Raw genomic sequence first — 25,913 nt, forward strand, 5'->3', positions numbered from 1 at the left:
TGCCACCTATATTTTCAATTTCACTCTCTTGGAGACCTTCTTGAGGTGAAGGAAACTAAAACACATTAGGTATCATGCAAAGTTAGTGTTTATTTTGAGGGGGGGGGTTTGTTCCCACTGGGTTTTCCCTATTTCCTCTTTCCTTTCATTAGATTTATCTCTTCTTAGTTAGACTTAAGGGAGGGAGAGGAGGGGTGGGCGGAGGGTGAGGTAGGGTAGGTTTAGTGGTGTAATTCCAGTTTAGCGGTGTATATCATGCATGCAGTGGCTAGCGGTGTAATTCCAGTTTTTTGCAGTCATCTCCATGATTTACGGGCATCACTTATAATTGCATGATATTGCATAAGCCTAACTAAGCAAACCGTGTAAACAACAAGTTAAACTCAAGTTGCCTCTTCCATTCCATTCCAACAATTTCCGCATGATCCATGTTCATGCATTGGTTCATGATTTGTATAAAATCATGCTTTGACATAATGTAATTTGTACAATGAATTAATACAATTTCAATTTCTTAGCTTCTCTTTCTTTTTCTGCAAGTGTTTTCCTTAGCTAGATCTAGCTATCCTGTGCTGTGCAGCTATAGCTGCAAAATTTTACAATTCCTAGGGAGAAGGGAGGGATCCCTTTGGTCAGCCGAGTAAGAGGGAGCAATAACATCAGCGAAAGCCGTGATGAATCCTAGGAAGAATCCCAGCTAAGATATCATCACATATATTAAAGATTGAGATCGTGAAGCCAACAACGATCATTCAAAATATTACAAATGCCAATATCCTACGATCTGCCAATTATCCCATGTACCTCGGTATATTAGACCAGTATTAGCAATTATTCCCAGCAGATCGAATGGTGCATGAAGGCACGATACCAAGGAGGGACTATTGGTCAGTTCGAGCCAGTTGTCCATACACCTCGATACATAATAGTGTATGTAATAAATAGATTAATTTATAAGATAACAAAAGAATATTATAGATTAATTTATAGGATAACCAGTTATCGTCGATTTGGTGATTAATGATAATGAAGGAGGGCAATAATACAATAACTAAATGGTGTGATCATCACGAAGAGGCATGGGATATGTCTCCTCAGTCCCAAACGCATGATATAAGAAGATGTTCTCAATCTATCCATTGGGGGGTATGGACTGCCGTTTAAGAAAGAAGATCATTTCAGAATTATAATACAGAATCTATGACATGGAACCATGATATTATCGGATGAATTTTAATTTGCCCTAGCCAAACATGGCATTCAAAAGCAATAGAAATTGAATGATAAACTGCCAGCGATTACACAAGTTGAATGCAACGATTCTATTAAGGAGAATAATATTAAGGCAGCATGATCAAGGGGCAGCGATTAATTCTCTAAAGAAGATTAGTGAGGGCAGCGCCTATATAGCAGCGTTAACATACCAGAGGTATATCAAAGACACTTATTACCCATAACATAAGGCAGCGATTCATTGAGACCGTTTAATGAAACAATTATGCATTTAGATAATGATTGGCTCTTAAAGAGACATCTTTCTTATAAAAGGAAATATCTAATTCCAAAGGCTATGCTCCTTCAACTAATATGAGGATATAAAAGAGAGCGGTGTGGGGTAAGAAATGAAATGGATGGGATATACATCAGCAGATAATATGAAGTAAATATAATAGAAGATTTGTCAAAAGAAGAATTTGCGAAGGAAATATAAGATGAGGATTATAACAGATTTATGAAGCACAGTTTAGCATATTTATAAAGCATCTTGGAGTAGATATAAATATAGAAAGGCGGACAATTTAAGGGGAATAAATATAAATCAATGAAGCAAATAAATGAAATTGTATGAGATATTAATTAATGAACGAGGTCATCAGAATCTATCACCTTGTGTGAGGAACCATAACCAAATTCAAGAACAACACTTTGATATTTGCAAACCTCATCGTTTCAGCCATAGTATGTCTCCCATGGTCAAATCAGAAGAAGTTATCAAGATAAGTCTAACTTCGAAACTATTCTTAGCATTATGAATTAAATATTATAGTAAAATGTCTTCAGAATTAATGAAATTATATTTATAAATGTATTACATTTCTTACTTTAAGTTAGAATTGTTGTTTTGGGACTAAATCAAGGTGAATCCCGAATGGGGACATTACACCTCACCTATAAAGACATGCAAGGCTGACCCTTATGAAGATTCTACCTACCTATGTTCATCATCTCAAGGGTTTATTTCCTCACACAATGCCTTGCATAAGAAAGGTTCATACTCAAAAGCAAAGGATCTCTTTGGCTCAAATGAATGAAGCACAATAGATGAAAATTATTCCAAAAAGAGTAAGGATGACAAGGATGAAGCAACACATTGAGAACACACTCTAATTTGTCATTTTCACAAGCATAAGAGCTTAATAAATGGATCTTAAAAAACCAGCAACCTCTCTTTGAAGGAGAAATTTCTATCAAACCTTATATTAAAAGCTTTTTCTTTGTGATGATTTGTCTAATCCTTGAGGATAAGGATTGTTGCTTCAAAAGGAATCTTGGGGTTGGGACAAATCTTAAACTTATGTATGAAAACATGCTACCCAAAACTCAACCCCCTTATGAGGCCTTTACTATTATTCTAATCCAGGTTTCACTACCCAACTTGCTGCTACATTTTTAGGGCTCTTGCTCTCTATTTGATTGGAAAATCCATTAGGAAAATCATCTTGAGGTCAATTAAGTCTAAATCTGATTCTTTTCCCACATTTTCTTGAATTCTTGTGGAAATGATCATTTCCAAACTTTTGCCAACAAAAACTAGAATGAAAAATAGTACCAAAACTTAGAACCAATTGTTTGATTATGAGGGATTAGTGTTTAAGTGATTATCTAAAATGTTCTCCAACCAAAAAATGCAAAACTATTAAAGCAAGCAACTTGGTGAAGATGAACAAATCTTAATCATCAACATGTTTTTCCTATTATAAAGAAAGTAGTTGTAGATGTCAATTCTCCAAAATTAGCAAAGTCACTTTAACGCTCCTCTTAGTGGTGCGACACATAGAAGGGTTTTGTCTCTCCCACTTTGGACTTCAAATGGGATGATCAATACAAGGAGTCTTTCATTGGAGGTGATTTCTTCACAATGTTATAGGCCTAAAATCAATAATCCTCCTAAGGCAAAACAAAACAATTGAACTACAATAACTGGGAAAAGAAGGCATTAAGCAAAGTTTGCCAATTAGGATGACTTTATGATACTGTGTTAGGATGGGAAAGCAAAGCCCTTAGGCAATACATTTTTTCTTAGACTTCACTGCATCTAGCTAATTGTAGTGTTGTTCCAAATGCGAGTTCTACATACCTTGTGTGGGTTTAGTTTTGTTAGTATTCTTATGCACCCATATTTGCAAGATTGGTGTACAAACAAAAAACTAAATTAAAGTTATTTATTCAAAGGGAGTAGTCTCTATGAACACAATTCACTTGATATATATAAATTATAAATATTAAAGTAATTAATTTATTGGTTGCTTTATTGATTAATTTTCACCTAAATGTGATTTAATCATATATAGTGGATGTGTGTGTGTGTGTGTGTGTGTGTGATTTGAACATAACAGACATAAAAATCCATAATCATATCTCAATTGAGATTATTATGATGTTTTTTGATTGTTTGTACTAGGATATGGATAATTATAGAACTCAAATCCAAACTCTCATTAAATGTGACTCAAATCTTATAATACTTGAACCCAAACTCACATTTCATATAGCTCAAATCTAAATCACATAATAAAGCAATGGTTTTGGCTTTATAAATTCACATGAAACTCAAATAAATTTGCACTTTAGAGGCTTGATGTGTATTTAATAATTATTAACCCTATAGAATTCTAACTAAAGTACAACGATATAATTAACCACTTTCAAATTTCCTCTTTGGCAATAAAGGGGTAAAAATTTATTCAAAACAAAAGGAGAAGTATATCAAAAGAAGGCAAACTGCCCAACCAAGAGAAGACTACAAAGATGTATCACGATCCACAAGTTGATCCAACATGTGAGACAATTCTAGAGAGAGTTGGCCCATATCCTCAATAGACCAACTCTCCATAAAGTCAGATGCCCATTTGGCAAGACAATCAACCACCCCATTCCATTCCCTAGGAATGTGAATGAAAGTGATTGACTCAAAGAAGTTACACAACGAAAGAATTTGTCAAATAACAATCTGAAGCTGCCAACTAACACCATCAAAGGTTTGTTGATTCAACAAAGTCACCACTATTTGGAATCAAATTCAACTACAATCTATTGCTAGCGAAGAGAACAACAACATTTCACCGCAACCAAAATAGCAAGAGCCTCCATATAATTATTCATGTAACTCCTTTGTAGATAGAAAAAAGAAACTGGACTTGCCCAGTACGATCACGTCCCATGTGGCAAATACCAACATACCCCAAATTACCCCTAGAAGACCCATCAGTATTAATTTTGAAAACACCATGAGGAGGAGGGTTCCAATTACCTACTCTAGAGATCTTCTGTAAAGGATGATGACACCTGTTTCTCGTAACTTGTCGAGCCATCTACATACCAGGAACAAGAGTATCTTCTTGAAGAGGGAGATTAAATTGGTTACATATATCAGTCTCCCCTGGAGTCGGGCCTCCAACAAGGTCACACTTAGCTAAAACAGTTTCTCGAAGAGAGTGAAGAATTTTCCACCACACATGTTGAACAACTAACCTAGCATCCTGAAAAATCCGACGATTCCTCTCCATCTAGATGTACCAAATAATAAAAGAGGATCCCAAAGACCAGGAAACCTGGAGAAATGGGGTGCGAATAGGAGCCTAGCCCCATTGGTCCCAAAATTCAGCAAGGGAAGAAACATGCCAATAGGGACGGTTCCAACAATCCTACCAGGAGTGCCAAATCTTCCTAGACGAGTACTGGAAGAAAAGATGGGAGGTAGACTCCTCACTATTACAGCAAACAACACACATTGAAGGCCCGCAGAAACTCCTCTTACACAAATTATCCCAAGTAAGACACTGATTTTAGACCAATAGCCACAAGAAGAAGTTACATTTGGGCCAAGATAATCTATTCCACACAAGGTATAATTATACTGAGTAAGGAATTTAAATTAGGTATAAAAAATTATGGTCCGATTTCAAGGAAGAACATACAAGAGAATTCCCAACATAAACAATAACAGTCTAATGCAGCAAATTGGTATCTTACTTCCCTACAACCTACAAAACTACCATTACCTTTGTCTTTTAAAAAAAGACAATTCCTTGCTATAAGGAAATTAGGTAAAAAAAGAAGGGCTAATTATCTAATGTCAAGGAAGAGTAGTCTAATACAACAATTTGACATCACTTATCTTAATAATCTTAATATGGTTGTATGCCCACTATGCCATCCAAATTGGATCTGCCACATCTACTTTAATTTTATTTGAACTTAGAATCATCCCCCATAATAGCATTTTTATTAGCATATGTCAGTCAACATCTATAAGGGCAAATTTTTTATAGAGCTACACTGAAAAGATTGAGGAATGGATTGAGGGTATAAGGGTAAAAGGGGTGAAAGCAATTGTTATAAGTAGTGGTATCATCCCTACTACTCTTTTTGCCTATCTCGCTGCTTTAAAACTTGGATATTAAGTTGGTATCAAATTCTCGAGTCTTGTCTAGGTTTTCCTTGTCTCGCATCATGTTCTCTAAATTTTTTTGTCCCAGACACAAAAAAATGTTGAAATTTTTATAGCACTATGCCCACAACTTCAAAATTGGGACTAGATGAATGTTATGGGTTAAATAATTTGACAACATATGCTCAAAACCTCAACTATTTGAAGTTGAAATACGACTCCTTCTAAACGTTGATTGTGGATTGCCCCCAATTGATAAAACTCGATATAATCGATTGCCAATTTTGTTCTTTGGAAGGAAACAATTATTCTTGATCATCTTCATTTAAGTTGAAATGTCCTACATCTCTCCATGATGTGAATGTATCAGCTACCAAAACAATTAGGAAAATGTCAATTGGAAAATGCAAGCTGCCATTTGCCTCTGGTTTCCTCAACATGCTAGGTAATTTTCAAAACCTCAAAAAATTGGCAATAAATGAGGTAATGTATTGTTACATTTTGTTAGATTTATTCATTTAACTCCAATCAGCTGGGTAATTTTCAAAACCTCAAAAAAATGGCAATATTTGAGGTAATGTGGTGCAGGAGCACCTGAAGCATAATAAGGCCTATAAGAGGCTCAAGTTAATATGTATTCAAAATTTTGGTGTGATTATTTGTAATAAGATCTAACTAGATCAAATTAGGTGATCATGAGTCCTAGAGAGTCATTTGATAGGACAATGCTTTTGTATTTGGAAATATTGGCAGAAAGTGATATATTTTTGCCAAAATTGTGAAAAATCATTAGAAAAGCCAAAAGTCAGCTTCTTGGCTGGTGATCAGTTATGGGGAGGATGCTTAGGCTTTAAAAGAATGTTTAGAACCTCATTTGAGGGGTTGGAGGTTGAGGAAACAGAAGAGAATCAATAAGATTATCATTTTCCTTGCATCTTAGTGATTTTTATTCTTGTTGCTGATCTTGTACGGTCTGAACATGTAGCTCATTAATGGTGGATGATAGTAGCTTGAATCCCCATTAGAATAAGCTTGATAGTATTTAGTTAGTTTTACGTGTGTTTCATTATTTTCTCAAGAACAGCTCCAAACCCTCATCTAGGGTAAACCGTGAGCTTTCATCATGTGAATAAGAAGCATTCCGCAGGTTGAAGCCATGATACTTGGTGGAAATGCTCAGTTTTGGATGTATTTTTATTTGTTTTCCTTGCAGGGCATGAGTCTCTTTGTTGCAGGTGTGAAGACTCCTTGATTTGCCCAATATCTCTATGTATTAGACTCTGAAATTCATGAGAACAGCATAAAAAAAAGAGATTGTGGTGGGTTTGTGGACGGTGAATGTGTTGTTTGGGTGAGATGCTAATCAGTGGCATCAATGGAGATTAGGTGCTAGCATCTTTCCAAGTTGTAAGGCCCAAGGAGAGTAGAGACCAAGCATATTAGGACTTGACTGTCCTAACAGCAGTGAGTAAGCATCCAAGACTGTCAAACCTTGTTTGATATAACAAAAGACAAGATCCTATTCATTGGGCATATTATCCTATTCAAGTCTATTTGGGGTCTTAAGTTGGTTCCTTGAAGAGTATATACTTTGTTTGGTGAGTGAGGTATCCTAGAAGCCTAATTAGGCCTATTAGCTCTTTTTAGGACAGTCATAGAAGTGACATATGGTCCTAAACAACTAGTGCTCTATCTGAAGTATGTTTTATAACAGCCTAATGGGTATCCAAAAAGTATTTAAGTCTGTGGAGATCAAGCCCCTGTCAAACATTAAAGGTCAATTACTCCTTCAAGAGGGCTACTAGCTTAGCTTGTCCTAGGAGTGAGGTTTTGAAATTTTGAGTTCTTAAAACCTTATGAGCACCTCAAACTTTGTGAATGTGCTATTCCAGCCCCTGCCTCTGCATCATAATGTATTGCTACATTTTGGTAGATTTATTCATTTAACCCCAATCGGCTGGGTAATTTTCAAAACCTCAAAAAATTGACAATAAACGAGGTAATGTATTATTACATTTTAGTAGATTTATTCATTTAACTTCAGTCAACATCTATAAAGGTGTCTTTCAAATTATCAGAATGGGGCCCCAAATTAAGTAGCTGCTTACAAATCTGCCCCTAAAATTTGATAGTAAATTAAAGGCAAAGATATTGTAGTATTGTATATTGGTTATGATGTGGTCATGCTATTGTTTCTATAGAGATTAATGCATGGATTTCTTTTTGAAAGCCATAAGTTATTTGTTTGTTTTTTAATTGTTGCACATTGCTGCTCTTTATTTAGCTTTATATAGGGAGGTAAGCCAAATAAGATGATACAAAATTCAAAATGGGAATTCAATATCATGGACAGTTTTTTTTATTTGGTCTAAAAGGTGTGCAATCTTCAATAATATCCAATATCATATAATTAATTTATTGTCTAACTGCACCAAAATTGATAGCTCTTTTAAGTATTTAAGAATTATGCTTTCTTAAGAGAAGAATTGCTAATAGTTGCAAAATAATGATTGCAGAAAGACATGAAGAAGCTATTCAAATAGCATATAATTAATTTATTATCAAATCCATCAAAATTGATAGCTCTTTCAAGTATTTAAGAATTATTTTATCTTAAGAGAAGAGTTGTTGATAGTTGTGAATTTATGATTGTGAAAAGACATGAAGAAGAAGCTATTGGGAGTTGACTAAATAGTGTTAGGATGTAATATTAATATGTTTTTGACATACTCACATTGCTGAGATAAATAAGTACCATTGATTCACTACTAAATTAATCACTATGCATTTATGACTTTTTACTATCATAGGATGGAAATATACTAAAAAATGTTTTTAGCTACTTTTTTTAAAATACCAATAAATAGTAGTGATCAGTTGGTATCAATCTCGCACAATATTAGACAAAATTGGAATCAAAATTTGAACAAATTTAGTTAACACATTCCTTGATTTGTGTTCTCCAATATATTATATAATGTATATTTTACTATCGGCATAACCATTGCACCTTCTTTTGGTGCAAGGGCTAGTAATATAGCAAGACAATAATTGGAGATTAGACAATCGTTAATCTTCGTTGTAATCCAGTTATGCATATAAGAAGCCTTAATACACTTTGTTTTCAGTCATCATGATGAGTATGCAGCCTTTTACCAAAGGCTTTTTTCAACACTAAGTTACAGTAGCTTGAGATCTTTAAACACAAGACTACTTGGAAACCTACTTGGCCTGAAAATGGCAACAACTGTCATTAGTACTGCTTTACTCTCATCCATTGCCCAAAGATGACATAATAAATGCAAAGGAGTGTAATTAATAATGCTTTACTCTCTTACATTTGCTTTAACACGATAAATTAATGACCTATCTAGACTAATCATCTCCATTCATTGTGAAATATAAATTCAAGGTTGTTAATTCTAAATAACAGAATAGTGTTGTACAATAGATTTCAATTTGAATGATTTTACTGAAAAAGGTATCTTCAATTGTAAAAAAAATTAAAATTACCAAATAAATTCCAATTTGTTGCAAATTGAATTTGCAGTTCTGTTTTTGCTGATGTCACAACAATACCGTTTGTCACAAGAACTAAAAGTGTATATTGCATAGACCATGATAGCTGTGACCGTCTAAAATATATTATGAAGTGTCCCCTTAGGATTGAAAAAGTTTCTTTCCTATCAATTTTTCAGTTTCAAAAAGCATGTGATTGATAAGGCCTCTTGCAGCACTAGCCATCACAACAGCAAGATATCAGTCAAAACTGTTTTCAATGTAAGATGATAATGATTAGGCTACTACTATGTCCATTAAACAATAACACACGATAGACAAAAAATATAATAAAGACAGGAAAAGATGCACTTACTCATCCTTCATCTTTTGGATCTTTTCTGGATCTGTTTCATGCATATTTTTCTTGAATTGTTGTCGAACCATATCAACAACTAGCTCGGTATTACCTTGCTGTCCAGATACACACATGCTTTTATTGTTAGAAAAGATCTTTGACTTGACTTAAAATTTTCATTAGATAAGAATATTTTCTTATAAACAACAATTCTATTGCTTAGTACAGGGCTTTCAGTACTGTTTAACTGTGAATAATTCACCTGTCAATTCCCTTTGTCTCAAAATTTAATTCCCAGTGTATGACAAAACCTGTTCTGGCAATTATTAGATTTCTGTTTAACAATAAATTCATCATTATCATGTTTTGAAATAACAGAAATGGACGAATATCATGAATTGAAAAGACGAAACAATAATTTTTATTAAGATTAAATTTCTATGGATTAATAGGAAATATTATTTTTGCAGTGTTAAATTATGATGTTTTATAAGGATTCAATTGCCGAGTTTTTATGTCAAACTCACTCAAAAACTAGGCAGTTGAATCCTGATAAAAATCATAATTTTAAATATAGTTTCAAATTTCTATGTCAGGTGAGAACGGCCTTCATTTCACATCAGGATTGCTTTAGTGAGCATAATTGATGTGTAAAAGATCAGGTGTGACGGTACCCACAGATCTCACTTCAGTCATTTTCATAAAAATGTGACAAGTACTTTGTTCTTGATGTTGAAGGTACATTTCTGTGTACATACCATCTGCGTGTGAATTGTATCTCCACTGTAAAGTGGCAAATATTGCCAAGCTGGATTATGATCATAATAATATAATTGATTATTTTAATCAATATATTAAAATTTCCCCAAATCAAATTATATGTCAAATTGTGGTATGTAAAAAAGGTTCTATTGGGCTTCAATGCAATGAATCTGGTTTTCTGGACAAAATCTCAGTTCACAAGAAAGGGAAATTGACAACTCCATGAATGATTGTGTGAAATAGTCACTGCTGACTTCAAGCCAATTTGCTAGAGTAATATTTAATATATTGATTTGTTGTCCTCGTGAAGCAAGTTACATAGCATTGGAGCACCTCTTGTAATGTCCCCATTTTAGCAGGCATGGATTTTGGATGATTAGTCTATCATTCTGACCCTCCTAGGCTAATAATTTTGGATAGAGGGTCCTTTGAGGGATGCAGCTTCTCCAGTGGTCAAAGTTTTGTAAGTTTGGCTTTCATTTGGCTTCATTTGGACTTCATATGCATTACTTACTATTTATAGTAAGTCAAAGATGTTAGAGATGGACCCCTGCTATTTTTAGTAAAGGGGTATGGTCGTATGCAGCTTCATCACGTCAGCTCCCAGTTTAGACGGCGCTCAAAAATGTTGAGTAATAATGGAGATATTATTAATGTTTATTTAGTTTAAATAAACATTATTGGTTTTGAGCTTATATTATTAAGTTATAATATGATTTTATATTATAGCTTAAGTTAGGGTCGTGGCATCATGAGATGGGGCCAATATGAATTAATTAATGAGGCTCAATTATCAAGACAAATATTGAATGACTTGGTGCACTTTTTATATTAAATGTCATTTAATATTAATTAATGCATTTATGGAGGAAAATCAAACTTTTTGTGGAGAATATATAATGCCTCGAGAGAATTGAAACTATTATGATTATTATGTTGTGAAATTGTTGATTTCTTTGGAAGAGGAAGAAACCTAGGGTTTCAGACTTCCAGACCATTGGAGAACGTGCAAATCTTCAATGCATTGTTGCTCTGAAGTAGTGAAATATCTACCGAATTGCAGCCTATAGGGAGAGCTTCACTCAGAAGTTTTCATTGAGCGAATTGGTGAAGAAATTCATTGTTTTTGTGCTGATCATTGAATCTACATCTGCAAATCTGAGAGACTGAATTTGTGAAGGGATTTACCACATGTGGCATCAATCCCAAACAGCCGTACTTTTCCAGCTGTAGCCGTACCATGTGTTGGCCGTACCATTTCAAGAAGTACAATTTCATGCTTGCAGCTGTCAATAAATTCTAAGAAAATTAGAGAGGGGTTGCAGGGGTGCAAGAAGACAATACGCAGCAACCAGAGGGTACATAGACTTCAATCTGAGTGCTGGCACATTTTCCAAGGCAGCCGTACACCTTCAGCAGCAGCTAAAAGACGAGGGTTTTCATTGCCAAGCAATCCATTTTGTCCGGGTATGGTGTATTATGAACAGCAATTGAATAATCGAAGGAATACATAGTGCATTTACAGTTATAAGTTAATTTGTTAGTTGCATGCCAAGTGTTTGTGGAAATGACAATTGGCTGTAGGTGCACATTTACATGTTAAATTTCTTATATATGCATTTGAAATGACCGAGAGAAGTTGCAATTGTCTCTTGTTCTTTGCTTAGACATTGTAGTGTTAGTTGCAAGCATTCAAATCATATTCCATGCCCATTTAAGCAAACAAATCGGACTGAAATCTGGGATCAGCGTACATAGAGGTTGCACGAGAATTGTTTGACAAAATTACTAAGTGTCTATAGCTGGAAATTTAAGTCGGAACCTGCAAGAGTTCTTACACCTCGAGCATTTAGAATGGAATTTGAATATTTCATGCCATCACGGAAAAAATCTTCATTGGCTACAAACAGTAGTGAGAAGATCAGCCTTGGGATCTGGTTGATGAATCTCTCCCTCTTGAAACAAGTTCAAAGTTAATTGTTTTGTGTTACAGGGTTTCAAAACATTTTGGTGGTACTTTATAGGTTTATATAAATGACAGTATATGAAGCTATAATTTAAATTACTATGTGGGAGGTGTTTTAATTTTAATCAAACTTACCTTCATTGCTCTCTGTCACCACCCTCTGCTTTTTCACTTTACCAATAGATAAAAAATAAGTATAAATACGCTTACAAAATTGTGTGTTTTAGGCTTTCACTACTTGCAACATAACACATGAAATTGTTATAGATGGTTGCATTGTAAAAAGCAGTTGCATGTTTGCTTGCCAACTTCAAAGGCCTGAATGCAGCAACAATAGTTAGAAGAAAGAAGGTAGTCATTGGGGGGAATGCAAATGGGCCAAGCATGCTTTGAGCAGTCAACATCAACTATGAGTTGAAATTGAATCATTTTTTGAGAGCACAGATTTTTCTGAGCTGCTGACAAGGGCAAGATTTGAGTAGCTTGATATAGATATCTTCAAGAAAACAAGGGGGCCAGAAAAGGGGACTCTGGAGGATGTACACTTGCAAAAATTTAAAAATATGATTAATGAAATCGTCATTGTTGGAGAAAGTACTCATAGCATGATGGTAAGAGAAATAAAGATGAATGATGGAGATAGAAGAACTAGGCATTCATGGGTTTCACTCCCGAGTGAGCATAAAATTGAAGATTTAAAAACAGTGTTGTTGGTTTGTAAGGTGTCTCCTTGGAGACAAGGTGTCACGGCTTGTTAGACAGTCAGTATTGCTGGAGATTAGTTCAGCACTTAGCTAACCACTTGTGGTTAGTTGGCAGTTTCTTAGTAGCTTGTCTTCGATTGGTGGCTGATGCTTGATGCTGGAGGTCAGTGGTTGGTAATTGCTGGTGGTATATTGGCTGTTGAAAATGATCTTTTGCACCATTAAAACCAGTGGGAATAAATTTGTTGGCCATTTACAAATCAAATTACTCTATAGCACTTGTGTGAAGCCCTCCCAATGATCATAATTAAGGTTACTGTCAAAAGCATATATTGCAGTAGAAATTCAAATTACTACCTGTTGTGACCTTTTCACACATCGCCCCATTGCAAATGGGGACCCCCTTTGTTTTTTGCTTTCCTACGTGGTTTTGCTTCAGAATTTTAGAGTTTTGCCTAGGGTTTAGTATGTTTGGCAGCAATATTGATTTACTCTCAAAGGAGTGATTAAGTCAAACATCTAAGACAGGATTCATGATAAAGCATCAGAGCTATGAGTCAAGGGTGAAACGCACAACATCGACAATTTTGCAAAATGTTGTCAATATTGTCAAAAAGTTGGTAAAAATTGTCAAAGTCGTCAAAATGCAATAAGAAGTTGTCGTGGGTACAATGTTGTCAAAAGGGAGAAAATTGAAGATGTAGAAGTGTGGATTCAAGTCTTTAAGGGTAAACTCAAACAAATTTCCTTTGCATGTCTAATTTGTACTCCAAGGATAAAAGTTGCTTAGCCACGATGGGATTGCGCCTTCCAAGCAATAATTTATTGGGCAAGATGAAAACACGCTCATCTCCCAAGCAAAAATTCCTTGACACTATAGGAAATGCACTCAATGCCTTAAAGGATATGAAAGTGCACTTGAAAAAATTTCTTGTTCACCTCTAAACTGCACCCCAATCAAGGAAATTTCTTGACAAATGTAGGTGGAATTGCGCTCCAAGTATCAAATTTCCTTTCCATGCTTAAAGTGCGCTCTAGAAAAACATTGAGTGCCCTATTGCAATCCCACTCAAGGAAAGAGCACTAAGGAGGGCGCAATTTCCACTCATAAGTGCAATCATGCCCTAGGGAAGTCAAATTTCCTCCTCACATGTGAAGTGCACTCAAGGTTAGGTTTTCCCTTTGTTTCATGAATTATCGCCCAGAGTATGCTTAACAAATTGCAGAAAGAGTGTAATTTCAAGTCGGCTTCCAAGAACATGTGTTAGCAATTATTGAAATGTGATGTTAATTTCCGAGGCAAAAGTGCACCTACACTTGCAAATTTCTTATCTCATGTGCAATCCTGCCCATGAATTCCTTCCACACGTAAGGAATGCGCTTGAAAAGTTCCTTGAGGATGCTTCAACTCCACTCAAACATGAGCACTAATCCTTGCCCATAGTGCGAATGCGCTCCATGATTTCCTTCCACGCTATGAAGTGCACTCTCCTTGGATGAATAGCAAGTCGGCCACTTCAAGAAGGGGTTTTCAAATAATTTCAAATTCCAAACAAACAAATGTCAAGTCAGCTTTATTAAGAGGTGCAAATCAAGGTTAAGAGGATGTATAAATAAGAGATTGAATTTCTCATTTCAATATCAATCCAATCATTGCAACACTAGGTTCCAATTGTCTCTAACCATAAATGTTTGTGGATTGCCTTTGTCTTCCAACTTCACTTTCTTCATTCTCACTTCCTTGTACTTGATCATTTTGTCCTACTCAAAGCTATGGGTTGACGTATCATCCAACCTGGCTGCTCCCTCCTTGCATTCTTCATACTTTGAAGGAAATATCCGATTTGTTGTGGCTTTGTCATCTTCTTTTTCAATCTCCTAGATTTGAAACATGTTGCAATTGAGTTAGAAGAGTTTGTAGTCTTGTTGACGTGTTTTTTATGACAGCGTCGAACACAGAATAAAGTTGCCTAATGGTCACTTCACTCTCTCTTGATCAAAGTACGATTGCATGCTAAGATTGCAAGAAGTTCAAACAATCGACTCCAAGGTTCCTTCAATGCGTGGACGTGACTCAGTTGGCTGATGTGATTGCTGGTAATCCAAGGGGCCTTACATGTGCATCGTTCTTTCACTTCTTTGTTGTGACTGGAACTCCATCAGATATGGCAATTCTGCGATGCTATTGCTTCGAATGGACTAAAATGAACTGAAAGAAAAGGGAAAGGGTTTTAGAAGGATCTAAATCTACTCCTAAGGGCAGTGATAACAATGAATAGTGCTCTGGTGGACAAATTTCAAATAAACCAAGCTCTGCTTCGCCAAGATAAACTACAACTCCGCAGGAACCAGTGCAATCTTCTGAGGATGTTGGAGGATTTTCATATTGAGAAAAGTGAATCTGAATACCCAACACGGCGCAATCCAAACGACTATTCACAATTGAACTTAGCACATATTTGGGGGTTCAGGCTAACTTTACACTGCAACTTACAATCAGCAAGATGCAAAAAGTATGAACCATGGAAATTCATCAAACACCATTACATTCTCCATTGGAATCAAAGCACTAAACTAATTCTAATCTAAGTGAGGAAGGTGAAACCACGCAACTTTGAAAAAATAATTTAAGTGGACACCATCAGAGAACAATGTTTCACTATTATTATCTCAAAACTTATCACAACAATTTCATACAAAGCTCCCCCCTTTACAAATGAGGGGGGCCATCCCTTATATAGGCTTCAAGCCCTGGCCACATGCAAAACCCTAATTAGGGTTTTCCCTAAAAGATTCTCCACTCAAGATGCAACAAGGTGGGAATCTCCAATTAATAACCCATCATGCCCATATACAATTAATTCAAAAGTACCCAAAATAGCATCTATTGCACATTAAATGCACCACCTCCTTCAAATTCGCCCAACATGTGTTGAATATTCATCCATGCAAAAATCACCCCATTATGTCATAAATGCTCCATCATTTCCACATGCGGCGGCTGCATGCAAAAGGAATCTGCCATAAATTCAACATGCAATGACCAGGTTGCCATTTGGTCAAATATTCCGGCAATGAATGCGCCACCATACTACCATGCGTTCAATAGATCCTCGCCATGCAAATGGACTCTGTTGTCGTATATCCGCTCCTGCACATCTGGAATGGTTGGGGAGGGAAAATTCGATTCAGGAAGAATTTTCTTGAAGTCTCTTCAACTTTCCTTGCTCAGAGAAGGTTTTTCATCAATTCTGCACATTTCCTATTTTTTAGAAAAATTTCCAAATTAGGGATCCGCAGTCCAGGAGAGAGAAAATTCTCCTATGAATCCAAATCTGTAAAACTTTTGAAATTTGGATGTGATTTGATGCCCGAGAATGGATTTTTCAAATTTTTTCCTGGAGGGGGAATTTCTTGTTCAGTTCATCCCTGATTCCTTCCTTGCCTTAGAAATTTTATGTTCAATTCATCCTTGGGCGTATTTCTTCCTTGCTTGGAATTTTGTCCCGAAGGAAGGAATTTCCAATACTTAGCCAAATTTTCATCTTTCCTGGAATTCTGTCCTGAAGGAAGGAATTTCCAACACTTAGCCACATTTTCACATTTCCAAGAATTCCGTCGTGAAGGAAGGAATTTCCAACACTTAGCCAAATTTTCACGTTTTTTAAGAACTCTGTCATGAAGGAAGGAACTTCCAACACTTTGTCAATTTTTCACCTTTCCTAGAATTATGTCCTGAAGGAAGGAATTTCCATTACTTAGCCAAATTTTCATCTTTCTTGGAATTCTGTCCTTAAGGAAGGAATTCATTGTTTTGTGAATTGTCCATGTCTCCTTTTCAACATCCCTATTTTTAGGGATCCTCCTAAAATTTAGGAGTCAGTTCATTGGATGGAGAATTCTGCCACGATTCCGAATCTATAAAATTTTCCACACTCGCTCGAGATTCGGTATCTAAGAATAGCAAATTCAAAAATTTGCCCAAGGGGAATTTTTTTTTTTTTTTTTTTGACTCCTTGGATTTCATGCCTTAAGCGAAATTCCAATTCTTTTAGCTCAGGTGAAATTTTCATTACGCCCATGGATTCATGGATTTTCTTCCTATGAATGCCTTCCTGGTTTCAACGCTCTAGCCTAGATCTGGGCGCATTTTCAGCATGTCCATGGAGAGGTGGATTTTTCCACTTGTGAATTCATTCTTGGTTTTAGCGCCCCAGCCCTGACTTGGGCGCATTTTCAACATGTCCATGGAGAGGTGGATTTTTCCACTTGTGAATTCATTCTTGGTTTTAGCACCCCAGCCCTGACTTGGGCGCATTTTCAACATGTCCATGGAGAGGTGGATTTTTCCACTTGTGAATTCATTCTTGGTTTTAGCACCCCAGCCCTGACTTGGGCGCATTTTGGCCATGTCCATGGACACATGGATTTTTTTCACAAGTTCCAGGCTCTTCGTCAAGATATAAATATGAAATATAACATTTAAGTATAAGTGGATACTTTAAGTTATATTTCATATATATTGTCAGGATGTTTGAGAGTGGTTTCAGGTCCATAGGAATCATAATGCAAATTCTGCATTTTGGAAGATCTTCCAAATTTCCAGACTTAGTCAAATTTCAGGCCATTTTCGGATCAGGATGACATTGGTGGATTGATGTGAATTTCTGGACTTGGATGATTTTGCATGCTTTCCTCTTCTGGAATAGGAGTTCCAAACCTAACCATTTTTTATCCAACTTGTCTGCCTTCTGACTCTTCCGGATTTGGAAATATTCGGAATTTCATAGATTTTAGTCGAATTTGCTCAAACGAAAGGCAGACTTGACCAATATGATCCTCGAACATCTACAAAGCAAAGAGACTGACGAGACTGCTGCGAAAAGACCACAAAAATGCAAGCTAGAAAACCGGCAGGGCCTAAAAAGAAGGGGGTCCCCATTTGCAATGGGGCGATGTGTGAAAACGTCACAACAAGTCTTCCATTTGACAATGAAAATTTCCATTAAGAGAGCTTGTTTTGTCATTGGAGCAATGTTGGAGGTCAAGAACTCCATCATTTAGTTCCATGAATCTTTTTTCTTCTTTTATGTCTAATTCTCATCCTTCCAACTCCAAATCATAAGAAGCAATCTTCTTGCTCATGCCTAGTTCCTCAAGTCGGTGACGTGCTTCCTCCTATTGTTTTCTATGGAGAGGGTGTTTTGTTTCCAATTGTGATCCACCTTGGCTACAATCAGCCATCTTCCTTCAAGCAACGCCTCATACACTTTCTTCTACACTAGAATGACCACAAAGTTTTGCAAGAACTGTTGGGTCCCTATTGTTACCTTATGCGCTATCACTGTCCCCAGCGACTTGATTATGTGTTGGTTGATGCCTACTAGTTGGAACGTCAGTAGCTAGAGGGTTGGCTTCCTGAGGCACTTCCATGTATCTTCAGGCAGTAAATTGACTTTTGATCCTTTGACGACAATGTTCATCAAGTTCTTCCCCATGATCTCCATTTGAACAATGGGCGGCTTCTTCCTTGAGTTAATAGTAACATTGAGTTGATGACTTTTCCTCCTTTGGGTGGCATCTCTATTATCATGTCTTATTTAATTTTGGTCATCAATGACTATGTTGGTGATCGCCACTCTCAATTGTGGCATGCTTTGAAGGTGTATCACCTTTATTGGTATAGTTGTCTATAGCACCTATCGTACTATGTTCTTCTCTAACTCCAACTGTAATGAAGTACTTGCAGTTTCATTGAAGGTTCTTCATTCCTTGGCCATCACCTTTACTACTTCTGCTTTGGCTTCTCAAAGTCATTCCTTCTCTGTACAAGGGTCTGGGTATAGAGCATTCCTCATTTGTGCTTTGATGATTGCCAAAACTGCCTCGTCTTGTTCTTCCAACTAGCATTTTAATACCCTTTTGCTTCAAGCAATCGGTGTCTCCATGGTCACTTACCCACACCTTTTGCACAAAATCCCTGCTTTATTTTGATTGCTTTGACATTTCTTGGCAAAGTGTCCCCATCCTTTACATTTTTTGCACTCGATCATCAATCTTCCCTAGGCACCATTTTGGAGTTCACTTCTTGATCCACTGTTGTTGAAATGATTGTTAGATCCATCTATTGCGGTATCTACCAAGAGAAGCATTAGTATTATTGTTTTGTGGTTTTGGAGGTGTGGTCAAGGGAATAATTCTTCCCCTTGAGTGAAGAGCACTTGTGTGGTTCTTGTCTTCAAGTGGTCTGGGCATTCCTTGATGGAAAGTCCCATCACTTTGCAAATGTCATAGAAAAAATAATTTCAAGCAGTTTACTGTGGTGTGACCTTCAACCTTGCACTTGGTGCACCATAATTCTTTAGTCTCCTTTGAAATTTCTTTCTCAACTTTGAGCTCTTTCGTCATTCTCATCATGTCTTGCCATAGGGCTTGAAATGTCTTTGATTCTTCGTCACTGATGTCTTCTATGCTCTCATCATCGCCTATCTTTCCCTTCCCTCGGGAAGATGTCTTCTCCTCTCTCTCAATGTCCATTGCTCGATTGTAGGTGTCAACATATGAGGACGGAGGCACCACTTCATTTTCTTACGTAAGGAATCAATCCTTCAATGAACCATTGTTTCCTCAATCCATCCACCAACTAGTTCTCCAACTTCACCAACAATTCTTTGAGCCTACAATTATAAGCTTTGTGTAATCTCATGTTTTCCTTGCTTGGTGTTGTACATTTTTGCAACAATCTCATTGTCATTCCACAAAAAATTGAATTCCGCCTTGAATGCTTTCTTCAACACGTCCCAAGAGGATGTGGATGGTGCGTCAAGCTCCATGAACCAATCTATGGCTATACCCCATAGCATTGTTGAAAACGCTCAGCCAATAACCATTATCCTCCTAGTTAATGGCCATCCATATAGTCTCACACGCTTTATAGTGCTTGACAAAATCCTCAAACCAATTCCTTGTAAACTTTGGGAGTTTTTGTATTTCAATGTTTGGACTCACTAGGGGAGTAATAATGTTTGGACAGCAAGAGGGATGGTTTCATTACCCAACATCATGTTGGAAAGTAGCCAGAGGTTCAACAGCAAAAATTATAACAATTGGAAACAACCGATGCTCACAATTTTCAAGTACAGGGGCCTTGACCAGATTGTCCTTGGTACATACACTCGTCCAACAACTGCAGGTAAATATCAGGACAAATTCGATGAGCGCAATCATGAAGCTGTTATGCTCCTCAAGTTATTTGTCACAAATGAAATGCTTCCAAAAGTTCTCTCAAGCAAGACCCCTGCAGAAATATGGACTCATCTTAAATCTCTGCACGAAACGTCAGATAAAGGCAAAGCCTTCTTCCTTATAGATATGTTGTTCTCAGTAATGATGAATGAGAAACTGTCTTTGCAAGATGATTTGATGAAAATCAAACACATTCGCAATCAATTGGAGGCCATTGGTCGCAAGATGGAAGAAGATATGGTCATCATAACGTTGAAAAGCTTACCATGGTCATATGAACATTTCATAGAAACACTGAACATCACCTCTACAAATGTTTATTAAAATAATATTGTAATATTGATATAATAGTCATCTTAATCATTTCATGGTATCAAAGCTTAGGTTCTTTTATGGCGAATTTTTTTAGTGGGTTTTCTGATTTTTTTCCACAACAAATCATAGAAGGGTTTTTCTTGATTTTTTCCACAAAAATCAAGGAGTTTTATTTCTATTTACTACTCGTGATGGCCACAAGTAAAGCTTTTGAACAAACTAGGGGGTTTCGTATGATTTTCTCCTCAATAATCGTGGATGGTGTTGAGACATGGAACAGCTAGGACTCGAACCTAGGACCTTCCATACGCTGCTGGAGTGCTCTACCACTGAGCTACTGGCCCCTCTTGGACCAGTCCATCGTCGGTCTGGGTGTGGCTTATTTCCAACACCAGCACCCCCCCCCCTTAAGCCACACCTCTCGAGTGCTTGGGGCTCCTAGCCTGGACCTGGCTCTAATACCATGTTGAGACATGGACCAGCTAGGACTCGAACGTAGGACCTTCCATACATTGTTGGAGTGCTCTACCATTGAGCTACCGGCCCCTCTTGGACCAGTCCATCGTCGGTCCGGGTGTGGCTTATTTCCAACACCAATAGATGGGTTTTCTAATTTTTCTCCACAAAAAATTATGGAGTGTTTTGCACAATTTTCTCTTCAAAAATCATGGTTTCTCTATTCGTTTTTTGCACATTTCAGACAAAAATCGTGGGTTCTTTCTCTGCTGGAGGGTTTTCTAATTTTTTCCACAAAAAATTATGACTGGTGTTGTTGTTTTCTAGGTTTTATGATTTTTTTCCAAAAAAAGTCAAGATGGGTTTTTTGCATGGTTTTGAGAAGCCGATCTCGATGTCTCTGGATAAGGGGAGGGATGGCTTTGCTACCCAACATCAGGTTGGAAGGATTGCGGTCGACAGATTGTGATAAGCTTGAATCTTGATCATATCCAAAAGTTCTACAAAACTAGGGAAGGTCTCAGCAAGCTCATGTCGCAGAGCATTCTGAGAAGAAGGGGGCAGCCTTCTATGCATTCAGGGCCAAATGACCTGCAAATTATGTCAGTCTTATATAGAGTAGTTAGTAGAATGACCATTAAGGGAGGGTATTAAAATAGTATTGTAATATTGATATAATGGCCATCTTAATGTAGCAGTTTGGTAGCAGCAGTGGTTCAGTTAGTGTGGAACAGACCTTTTCAGCCAAGGACAAGGGCAAAGGCAAGTCCACTCAACAGAAAGGACAAGGCAAACCTGAAGGCTATTAAGGATGTCAGTTTAATGTGAGAAGAGTTTCAGCATAGTGTCCAATTTGTTTTATTGCATGCGTTGTGTCTCGTACCTTACTAAGCAAGCTGCAGTACTTGCTTGTACCCAGCCATACATTATTTTATCATATCAAATACCATTGCAAAGTAAATGCAGTACTAGAAGAGTAGCGTGAAGTTTATTGGTTGTTTGGGAGAAAAAAAACTAAGTACTACTATACACCTTATTGTTTGTTACTTGATTAAATCAGTTTTATTGTGCCCTCCACTCAACAGAAAGGACAAGGCAAACCTGAAGGCTATTAAGGATATCAGTTTAATGTGAGAAGAGTTTCAGCATAGTGTCCAATTTGTTTTCTTGCATGCGTTGTGTCTCGTACCTTACTAAGCAAGCTGCAGTACTTGCTTGTACCCAGCCATACATTATTTTATCATATCAAATACCATTGCAAAGTAAATGCAGTACTGGGAGAGTAGCGTAAAGTTTATTGGTTGTTTGGGAGAAAAAAAACGAAGTACTACTATACACCTTATTGTTTGTTAATTGATTAAATCAGTTTTATTGTGCCCTACCATACTGCTTTTACCAGCTACCAAGTTGCCATTTGGGTCTGAGGACAGTCAAAAAGATCTCATTTTTTAAGACAGTTGTACAAAGAAAGAGGGTGCTGATTAAATTGTAAAAGGGAGTTGAATCAGCAAAGGATCTGTCAGAGGTTGACCATTGCACCTATAGATGATCAAAGAAATGTGTTGAAAGTTGTTTTGGGCTGATAATCCCAGCATATCAAAAGCTGTGATTGCTGTACATCTTATGTTGAGCGCCATAGTTATGACACGATACTAAGCTAATATCCATCGCAGCATTCTAGTAGTTTCTGCAGCATGTTATTCTATTCCTGAGCACTTTACCAATCTGTAACAGCCTATTGTCTGCCAACTGCTTAGTATTAGAAAGGTCAGATGAAGTAAATGGTCCTGTTGTACTTTTGTGTGTTTGATTCATAGCATTTCATTAAGGTTTTCAATCATTTCTGGGTGTTATTCCATCTGCAAGTCTGTATTTTGTAAGTAAAAATTCAGCTTCATAAATATCCATCTAGTATTTCTGATACTGGTAATCATAGTCTTAGTAAGAAATTAAGTTTCATACTTTCTCAGAAGCAATAATCTCAATCGAATATTTCCCTATGTGCTGATCTGTAATGTCCTTTTTTATTTTCTTGAAATTTCTGCTTTTTTTTGTATTTTGTGATTTCTGAAACAAAATGAAAACTCAAACAGCAAATTGAACTTGAAAATAACGTTGACCAATTCTGCAAATGACTGGAAATCAGTGTTAAACCTTCAAATTGCAAATGAACAGAAATTATGAAACCCTAAGGTATCTAATGTATATAGATCTAAATTGGAATAATAAAATATCAACTTGAAACCATCTGAAAATTGATTTTCTTTGATTTGCAGCTGTTGGAACAATTACATTGAGTCATATAATGCACTAAAAACACAAATTCAGATTTACAAATGAATAATTTTCACTCACTTAGTACAACTGTACAACTAGCAGATCTGACCAATAAGGCAATAATGAATGAGTTTCAGACTTGTACAGCTTTTCCTTGGGTAAAATTTATCCTGTTTGTTGGAATGTTCATATAGTGAGACGAGAAGAAAGTGCCCCAACAAACAAAAGAGTGGAAGGTTTTCCGAATCCATCAATTCCGCCCCAAGATGAAGCCCTAATTGCTCAGGAAATCGAATTTCCATTCATCACAATAACATCGAATAAGATTTAGGTTTCTTTTAGCCAAATATCTGCTGATTTGCCACAGCATAAAAAAAATAGCCTTTCCATCATTTCCCATACAATCTATACTCTACATAATAGGCTCATTGCAGCTCTGCTGTAGGCTCCTTGAGCTATGAATTTAAATGGTTGTTTGAGTAAGTATCGGTTGTAGGAGTTGTTGCTCTACTTCGAGCATTTGGTGCTCTAGTAATATGCATGTAATATAGGTTGTTGGTTGCTGGCTGTGAAGGAGTAGTGTTGTGACCATTTCACACATCGCCCCATCGCAAATAGGGACCCCCTCTTTTGCTTTCAGTTTTAGGAGTTTGTTAGGTTAGATGCTAGGAGCGATCCTTTGAATGAGTAAGTTGGAGTTGATCTCACATCCAGCATTTTGAGAGTTAAGGATTCACATCTTTTCACTTGCTTTGATGAAAATGAGGTGCAAATTTGCCTAAGGCAAGATGATTTTGGAGGTCAAACATTCTAAGAAAGGGAGCTGAAGTTGAAATCATCATGAGAGGCTTGGAGCAAATCAGATCAAGACGGCAAAAGTTTGCGTTTTAGAGGACTGTCATTGACCCATCAAACGTGCGACTTAAGCATTTCCATTACTTCCTTTGATTGCCTAGATCAGCGACTTAAGGTTTTTATCATTTCCTTTGCCCCCTCCAAATAGTGACCTAAGATATTTCATTTCCTTCGCTGATCAAGATCAACGAACTGAGCGATTCCATTTCCAAACAGGCTTCCAATGAGCAACTTGGGCATTTTGAATTGCATTTCCTTTTCCCCTTGAAAAGAGTGACTTAAGGGTTTGAGTCATTTCCTTTGCTATGTTGAAATAGCTACTTAAGGATAAAGCGATTTCCTTTGCTATGTGAAAGGTGCGACTTAAGGATTATGTTATTGTCATTGACCCCCTGAAAGTGCAACTTGAGGAATTGATCACTTCCTTTGCCGCGTTGAAAGTGCGACTTAAGAGTTTGATGATTTCCTTTGCCCCCCTGAAAGTGCAACTTAAGAGATGAGTTATTGTCATTGACCCCCCAAAATGTGCGACTTAAAGAAAAATTGTTTTGCAAAGAGGGTGGATTTTGACGTGTTTATCACCTTGAATGGGCCCCACGATATTGAAGGAAACGTTCTTATTTAAATTTAAAATGGTAATCACAAGTTTGCCTTTTGTTTTAATTGCAAATCATTAAAATGGTAATCACAAGTCGGCCTTGTGATTAGATATCGCACCCTTTCAAACAACTATAAAGTTGTGTTGATCATTACATTTGATCAAACACAAAATCGATATTGCAAATGCTCTTGTGAAGACAGCGATTCCAATCAGACATATCAGATGTTTCATATTGTCAAGTTTCCCATTGCTAGAGGGCGAATCCATTCCTTGTTGACAGTGATCTTCCTTAAGTCTCAGGCGAAGTCATTGGAGGCATCAAATTTGATCATCATTCACAGCGAATTGACTTCTTGAATCAACGAATTTGTCATTAAGGGCAGCGACATTGTGACTATTGAACATCAGTGAATTAAACTTTGGCCAACCTATCCCTGATCAAAAAGCGAATTTGGAGAAAGATTATCAACTTTACATCAGCAATTGGACGAATTCCAGGCATTTGACATCAGCAAAGCCTTGAGAGAGGGCAATTTTGCCAAAAGATCGATTATCAGCCCATTTTTAATCAATTTGCAGGTCTGAGACAAGTTCATTTAATCATTTTTCTAGGAAATCAGACCTTATTCAGCGCTGGTCTACCTTATTGCTTATCGATTTCAATCATAGGAAGCTTTAATCCATTGCATTCTAATCATCTAAACACATTTTAGGGTGTAATTCATTAGCTTAGATGATCATGTTCAAATAGAATCAAGTTTTGCAAGATAGGGTTTTAACATAAGCACCTAGGGTTTTAGCAATATTGAAGATTTTGATGAATTATCAGCTCTAGAGCAGAAATTGCTAAACTTAGGTGATTAATTCTCACTTGTAAGTATTAATATCATATCATAAGTATTAACTTGACAGACTCCCATCAAGGACTCAAAGGGAGAGGCAATGGAGTCCAAGATTGCATCATTCTGGGGCAATGGATACCAACCTTGGCCAAATCAACATGAAGAAGTTTCTTGGACCGTTGTACACCACCAAGCCTTCTGAATACTCGAAGATGATGATTGAGAGCAGAATTGTGAAAGCAGCATGCTTCCCTCCAGCAGTGCAATGCAATGAGTTGATTGTTGAGTGTGCAAAGCATTATGATGCAAGCAAAAGGATGATAGTGGCACTTGATGGCAGAGAACTTGCCTACCTTTCCGAAG

General features: G+C 36.8%; 1 protein-coding gene across 3 annotated transcripts in view; it reads right to left on the bottom strand.

Annotated features, from left to right (window-relative positions):
• Positions 1-8,592: 8,592 nt before the first annotated feature.
• The window catches only part of LOC131038355 (uncharacterized), a 50,803-nt gene continuing 33,482 nt past the window's right edge, over positions 8,593-25,913 (bottom strand). Inside the window, exons 3-5 of one of the 3 annotated variants that reach the window (XR_009104408.2) lie at positions 9,546-9,643; positions 9,185-9,407; positions 8,593-8,902 (exon numbers count right to left, since the gene is read on the bottom strand). Coding sequence is in view for 2 of the 3 variants with exons in the window: in XM_057970753.2 (XP_057826736.1) it covers positions 9,332-9,407; positions 9,546-9,643 (174 nt within the window). In the remaining variant the exon portion in view is untranslated. Of the gene's footprint in view, positions 8,903-9,153; positions 9,408-9,545; positions 9,644-25,913 lie in introns of those variants that run through there. The other 2 variants (XM_057970754.2, XM_057970753.2) reach the window with 2 other exon arrangements.

Source organism: Cryptomeria japonica, chromosome 10 (genome assembly GCF_030272615.1).
Source record: "Cryptomeria japonica chromosome 10, Sugi_1.0, whole genome shotgun sequence".
Taxonomy (NCBI): Eukaryota; Viridiplantae; Streptophyta; class Pinopsida; order Cupressales; family Cupressaceae; genus Cryptomeria; species Cryptomeria japonica.